Source organism: Tupaia chinensis, unplaced genomic scaffold, assembly GCF_000334495.1.
Source record: "Tupaia chinensis unplaced genomic scaffold, TupChi_1.0 Scaffold000211_1, whole genome shotgun sequence".
In the NCBI taxonomy this organism is placed as follows: domain Eukaryota; kingdom Metazoa; phylum Chordata; class Mammalia; order Scandentia; family Tupaiidae; genus Tupaia; species Tupaia belangeri.
The window spans coordinates 795,954-802,943 of record NW_006159686.1 but is presented as its reverse complement, the minus strand read 5'-3'; the positions used below and the strand labels follow the sequence as shown (position 1 = coordinate 802,943).

Here is a 6,990-nt window from a genome sequence, read left to right as displayed (position 1 = left end):
TAGGGGGCTGCCTTGACGGGGGACGGTGCTTGCACAGTTCCCACTGCCGGGCTAGGCACTATCTCGCTGGGGCAAGAAGTGCCAGCCTTGCCAGAGCCGTGCGGAGGGGAAGCCGCGGGCGAGCAGAGCGGCTTTTCACAGCTGCGCGCAGCCCGGGGACTCTGGCGCGAGGGTCACGTTCCTTTGTACAAATCCGTTTCCTGCTTCCGTTCTCCTCATTCACAAGTACCCTGTGGGTGGCCGCCTGTGGCCCTTCTAGCATCTTACTAACCTCTGTCTGGTGTCACCGCTCATCCTGGTGTGGGCTTTCTCGGGTGGAGCACGTAGGCGTGAGGGTCAGCCCTGGGGAAGGGCCCACACGACCGGGTGCAGGCGGCGACGGTGAGCACACTCAGTGAGCGCGAAGCAGTGTCGGGTCAGACCCTGCAGCCTGCCCAGCGTGTCCTGAGCTTTATTTCCCTATGGGCTATGTTGATGTATTTGACGCATTCCTAGATTTAAAAACTCCCGGGTGTAATCGAAGCAGTAGTCTTGAGTTCTGAGCTAAATTGGACTAATTTTGAAAGGTCTCTGAGGTTGAGGCTGATAGTCCCTTAGTGTGCCATCAGTAGATCTCTGTGGTCTCGGACGTCTGCTGCTGTCGGTGTTGTTTGTGGAGAAAAGTGACGTGCCCTTTAACAGTCTGGCTGACGACACTTGTATCCGATACCCCGGGCCCCAGCCAGTCCTGGTTGAGCGAGCCGACCAGGAACACCGGCGCGTTAAGGTGCCCACCTGAGCAGTCGTTCCTCTAGCGCAGTGAGCGTCTCCCTGTACAGTGTGCGCACGGCGCCCGCGTGCCACAGCAACACAGTGTGACTGACAGTGCTCGCCGCCCTCTGTGCCCGACAGGTGGCGAGGTGGTGAAGATAGCCCAGCTGGCGTCCATCGCGGGCCCGCAGAGCCGAGTCGCGCAGCCAGAGACGCCCGTGACCCTGCAGTTCCAGGGGAACAAGTTCACGCTGTCACACAGCCAGCTCCGGCAGCTCACGGCGGGCCCCCCCCTGCAGCTGCAAGGTGAGGGCTCCGGCCACGCCAGCACTGAGCCAGCCTGCTGGGAGTGCCGCGTGGGGGACGGGGGCCACTGCCTGGGCCTGTGAGGCTTCCGCTCTTCACCTCGAAGTGGTTGAGCCGCCTCCCGGGTTCTGGAGGACCAGTGAGGGCACGTCTGGGAGTCGCCTGGTGCCTGCTGCTTGGGCTGCGCGGAAGTGCAGCTGTGGGACAGCAGCTGCTTTCTGTAAAGCAGGGCGAGCTGCCAGTGCTTCCTGCTTTCCAGCCCCGGTGTGAGACGGAGCGTCCCACACATGCCGCGGGCCAGTGGTTTCTGTTTGGGGAATTTCTCTCCCCATTTTAACACCCAGCCACACACTCCTAGGCCTCTTGCTAAGAGCAGTGTTTACCTCATAACTGCTTTTACTGGAAATGAGGGGGCAGTCGAGAGGGCCCAGACCAGCCCCGAGCGACGCAGCCGTGCCAAGGCACCTGCCCCACTGGACAGTGGTGTTCCCCCTCCGCTGCACTGTCCCCCCCACTGTGGCCATGCCGGGGGCCCTGCTGGGCTGTGCCAGGGGCCTTGCTGGGCTGTGCCAGGGTGGGGGCTCTGCTTCAGCCCGGAAGTGCCCCACAAGGCGCCCAAGGCCCTGGGTGGAGACTCCCCAGTGGCCTGGACAGCAGAGGCGCCACCTGGCAGCAGCTCCGAGCTCCCGGAGGCTCCACCGGGAAGGGGTGCCCACCCGGGTGCTCGCGGCTCAGGGCAAGAGAGGCAAGCCCTTCATAGCAGCAGGCGGCCACTTGACCTGGGCTGAGACTGCATTTGTGTCTTTGTGCTCAGCATTGGCCAGCAGGCGCCTGCGCACACGGTGCCTAGACCGACCACGGGCGGGCCCTGCTCCGTTTGGTGCCTTCTGGGGAACTGCGAGGGCGGGCGGGCCGTCCCCCACACATGGCCCCCGTGGGCAGACCGTGCCCCACACGTGGCCCCCGTCGCGAGGTGCTGGGTGCGGCCCTTCCGTGAGGCACAACAGCTGTGGCCCCTCGCCTGCTCCTCTGTGCCGCAGGGAGGTGGGTGCACGGCCGGGACGCAGGCCTGACCGCCCGGCCCCGTGTGATTGCAGGCAGCGTTCTCCAGATCGTGTCGGCACCCGGGCAGCCCTACCTGCGGGCCCCGGGCCCCATGGTGATGCAGACCGTGCCTCAGGCGGGCACTGCGCACGGCACCCTGGGAAGCAAGCCCCTGGCCAGCGGCCCGAGCCCTGCAGCCCTGGCCCCACAAGGTAGGGTACTGCACACGGGAGGAGGTGGCCCGAGCTCCCTGTGGCCAGCCCTCCCGTGGCCTGCGAAGGCAGGCGTTGGCATCCTCCACACTAGTATCCCGGGTGTGGCCGAGCCTGGTGGCCACGTGGCCGTCATCAATGTGGTCTGCTGCGCTCCTGCTGTCTGGGGTCTTGGCTGGATGGGACTGGCCTCTGCCTCCACAGGTGTGTGTCCCGACCTTGTTCTAGCAGGAGACCGAGCACTGTGAGTGGTCCCGCTTGTTAGTGTGTCACCAACTCGCAGGGCATGTGCTCGGTGTCTGCCACCACCTGCTGGCTGGCATCTGCCGTCCCCTCTGCCTCCACCCCAGCCCTGCCCGCCTCACTGTACCCTGGGAGCGCCTCTGTAGGGTGGAGGCTGCAGGTGGAGTGTCAGGGGCCGCTAAGCGGAGCCGGGAGGGCCGGTCATTCTCCACTCTGCTGGCCTCCCCCAGCTGCAGCTGCGACCTGCCGTGGCCAGGTGTCCCTGCCCTTCTGAGAAGCTGCTTCTCTCACCTGGGGATGTAGAGCCGATGCCACCCCTGCCAGGGGGTAATGAACCCCAGCTCTACAGGGCCCTCTGGCTCAAGAGGCCTGGCCTGCGTGTCCAAGCCTGCTGCTCCCTCTGGTCACCTGAGGCAGCGGCCGTCTCAGCCCAGGCCCTGCAGCCCTCGGGTCCCTGTGTGCCGATCGCCACGGCTGGTGGGGAGCGCAGTACCAGAGTCTGCACAGACCCGCAGTGGGTGCTGGGATGGTTCTCCGTGGCCCTGGAAACTCTGCAGGGAGTCGCCAGGCTATGGCCTGGGATTGACTCTGATGTGCGCAGAGCCTTGTGACCACCAGGGCAGCGAGGCAGTGGCCGGGTCTGAGGTGTGCACGGCTCCTGTGAGCACATCGGACCCTCCCATGGAAGACGCCCGGCCGGGCCTATAGCTTCGGCCCAGACCACGGCAGGAACCCAAGCTATCCCTGGCAGCTCTGCGTGTCAGAGGCTGTGCTCCTCACGTCCCTTGCACCCCAGGCATGCGCTGTGAAAAGCGCGGCCCCACAGCCTGGTGGAGGCCCATGCGGGTTGGCATCCCTCCTCACCCGTCACTTTGCATTTGTAGCTGGCGTTCCTGGCCGGGTGGCGGTTAATGCCATGGCTGTGGGAGAACCTGGACTGACCTCCAAGCCGGCCTCTCCCCTGGGAGGGACGACCCAGGTAGGTCCCCAGTTGCTAACGCAGTCCACTCAGGGTGCTCGGCCTCCGTGTGGCCTGGTCGGCTGCGACATCCTGGACACGTCACGTCCCTCTGCGCTGCAGGCCTTTGTTGTTTTTTAAGGATTTTGCCGCAGGGCATGTGTGGTTGCTGGAGAGACAGAGACAGCAGAGAAATCACCCCCAGGGGATGCCGCACCGCAGTCTCTTCCCCACTCACCTCGGGATCCTGGGCACGCCCGCTCACATGCCCGGTGTGATTCTCGGGGTCCTGGGCACGCCCGCTCACATGCCCGGTGTGATTGTCAGGCTGCCAGGCCCAGGACCCAAACCAGTCAGTTGTGTGGGAATCTCGCGTCTTCACCAAGCCACCTGCCGGCCCTGCATTTAGATTTCAGGACGTGGTAGACTCCCTCTCATGACAGTGCAGCTGGGCTCCGGTCCCACAGGTCTCCTTCTAGACACCCTCCCTCAAGTCTTCCTAGCGCTGGGAACGCTTGCCCGGGTCTCGGGAAACACCCTCGGTTGGGGTGAGGGTGCTTGTCCTCTCTGGCTCGAGTCTAGAGCAGGGCCCAGCACCGAGGCTAGCACTGCACTCCAGGGGCCGCATGTGCCGTGTGGCTTCTCCAGTCCCTGTCTCCATTGCTGACACGGTCCCGTTTCGATAAAGGAGGAGAAGGCCCGACTCCAGAGAGAGCGGCTGGACCAGCTGCACCGCGTCAACGAGCGGCGCTGCTCCCGGGCCCCGGTCTACGGCAGGGACCTGAGAGCGGCCTGCTGCCTGCAGGCTGGGGCGGAGGCTCCGTGGCCCGGTTGGCAGAGGCAGCCCCAGAAGGGTTTGGGGCCATCCCCCTGTGACACCTCACCCTCGAAAAGCAGGGGCGGTCTGATTCTGACGCGGAGCCAGCGCCAGGAGGCCCTGCAGGACATCATGGACAGGTGAGCCCGTGTCTCCTGGCACAGCTCCGTAGCTGTCGGCCACGTCCTAACAGCTTCTCCCGGCCACCCTCTGGCGTGTTGGGGATCGCTGGTGCTGCTGGTGCCCTCTGGCCCTGCCCACTGCGGCAGCCTGTGCCCAAGGGTGCAGCCGCAGCCTGGCGGGACTGCTGAGGGGCCAGGTACGCCGCGGGGCTGGGTGCAGGCCTCCGTCTGAGACCGCTCTAACATGCCGACGCGTGGGCCATGCTGGCCCTGCTGCCGCCTCGCCCGGTCCTGCGTCTCTGCCAACCCTGACATGCATCTCCATTCTCCATGGTGGTCACGGCTCCACCCGTACCTCCTTTCCCTGAGGGAGACGCCGCTGCCCCCCACGCCAGATTAGGGCCAGAGAGAATGTGGAAGGAGCAGGTGGGGTGTTGCCCCAAGGCTGCTGAGCCAGGCCCCTCTCCCGTCTGCATGGGGGCAACTTCTTGGGCTCAAGGGCACCTCTCCCCAGCACTGCTTTGTCCTAGATTTCCGCCTCATCGGTGAACACGTCAGTTGGGAGCGGGCCGCAGAGAGCAGCTGCCACTGGCGTGCTGGGTGTGGGACCTCTGGAGCTGCCAGGCTGCTTGGCCGTCCCTCCCACGGCTGCAGTCCAGCACCTCCTGGTGCCCACAGCGTACCTGCCCCCTGCTCCTAGCTGAGCACAGACCACTCCGACCTAGCTCCTGTGGTCTGGCCATACAGACCGGCTGTCTGTTAGTCCTGGGAGTCTGCCAGAGCCATCATGGCGGCTGCAAAGGCAGGGTCACTGAGGTGGCCAGGACCAGGCCCAGGTTGCTCTCTGGGAACCTGACTGCTGGGGCTGCTTCCTGGTCCTGCAGAGCCTCTGCTACCATGAGCCTCCCTGGTGCCAAGTGGTGACCAGGCATGCTTCTGCTCCTCAGGGTGGCCTGTGTGATCCCTCCAGTGGTGGTGGAGCCGCCGTCCCTGTGGGTGGCCCGGCCACCCCCGCTGCACTGTCACAGGATGCGGATGTTACGGCAGCGCCTGTGGGAGCACGCCGCACCCTACTCCCAGCAGCTGCGCCGGCTGACCACCCCCCGCGCGCTGCAGTTCCCAGAGCTGAGGCTGGTGCAGTTCGACTCTGGTAGGCGGAGCCCGGTGCCGGGAGCAGGGCGGGCGGGGTGTGGTCCGGCCTCGGCCACAAGCTCTGACGTGCTCCGTCTCCCAGGCAAGTTGGAAGCGTTGGCCATCTTGCTGCAGAAGCTGAAGTCTGAGGGCCGCCGCGTGCTGATCCTGTCACAGATGGTCCTGATGCTGGACATCTTAGAGCTGTTCCTGAATTTCCACCACCTCACCTACGTGCGGATCGACGAAAACGCCAACCGGGAGCAGCGGCAGGTGAGGCGCGGTCCCGCGGTCCCAGCTCCGCCGCCTGCCCTGGTCTGTCTGCCTGGTTTCTGAGCGCTGTGTAAGTTTCCAGCCAGCACCGTCCTCTGGCCTCATGACAGAGGGCCACGGCGTCCCAGCAGGGTGGTGGCTGCACACGTGTGCACACAGGCGTGGCGGTGACCTCCAGGAGCAGCTTGGAGGGAGAGCGTGTAGCCATGCACGTGGGAACGCAGGGCTACCCGCTGGGCTGCGTACCCTCTCTGCGTCCCGTGGGGCCATGTCGAGGCCCTGGGCACGTTCGGGTGGCTGTCCTCTTGGTTGGCCAGCTCTCAGGTTCTGTCTTGGCGTGGGGGTAGTTCTGGAAAGTCTCCCATCAGGCTAGCCAGTCCTCGGCCCGCGGGGGGTCCCGCCGCCACCTTCCTCAGCCTTACTCCAGGGGCTTTCTGCCCGTAGAGTGCCCTGGCATTGCCTGAGGAGACAGCGAGAGCACGTTTCCCTCCCCAGGAAGACACTGTTCTGTGGGGCCTAAAACGAGCTGACAGGAGCCGGGAGCTGGGCTCTCGTGGCCGTCCCCGTGATGGGCTTGTGCTCGTGTGTCGTCCTGTCTGTGGCCACAAGGCGGCTTGTGGCCTTCACACTGTCACAGGGATGTCTGACCACAGCGGAGCAGCGGGGGCCGACGCTGCCCCCCAGTGCAGACCCGGTCAGGCGGAGCGAGCCAGCAGTGAGGCTGTGGGGTAGTTCTGTGGGTAAATGCCGACATCACCAGGGTCTTCGGTGTCGGGGTGCCGATCTGCGGTCTGCTCCCTCGTAGGCGCTGATGAGGAGCTTCAACAGGGACAGGCGGGTCTTCTGTGCCCTCCTTTCCACTCACAGCCGGGCCACGGGCATCACCCTCGTGGAGGCCGACACCGTCGTGTTCTACGACAACGACCTGAACCCCGTGATGGACGCCAAGGCGCAGGAGTGGTGCGACAGGATCGGGAGGTGCAAAGACATGCACATCTACAGGTGGGGCCCTCGGCGGGCGTGTCCTGCCATGGCGCGTGCTGCGGCCTGGGTCTCGGCTGCGTCCCCGCTACACGAGTGTCCGCCCTGCCCCCCCGCCCGCCCTCAGCCGCAGGCCGAGGCGTTGCGCCGAAA

The 6,990-nt window shown here is 65.4% G+C and overlaps 1 protein-coding gene and 1 non-coding gene across 2 annotated transcripts in view; both read left to right on the top strand.

Annotated features, from left to right (window-relative positions):
- EP400 (E1A binding protein p400) overlaps positions 1–6,990 on the top strand; it is a 95,534-nt gene that overhangs the window by 52,927 nt on the left and 35,617 nt on the right. Inside the window, 7 exon segments of the mRNA XM_027771374.1 lie at positions 892–1,056; positions 2,154–2,312; positions 3,440–3,534; positions 4,202–4,470; positions 5,400–5,602; positions 5,687–5,856; positions 6,662–6,858. Coding sequence (XP_027627175.1) covers positions 892–1,056; positions 2,154–2,312; positions 3,440–3,534; positions 4,202–4,470; positions 5,400–5,602; positions 5,687–5,856; positions 6,662–6,858 — 1,258 coding nt within the window.
- Positions 6,264–6,390, top strand: LOC114007626 (small nucleolar RNA SNORA49). Its single transcript, XR_003549222.1, has one exon. It is a non-coding gene; the product is annotated as a small nucleolar RNA SNORA49 (small nucleolar RNA).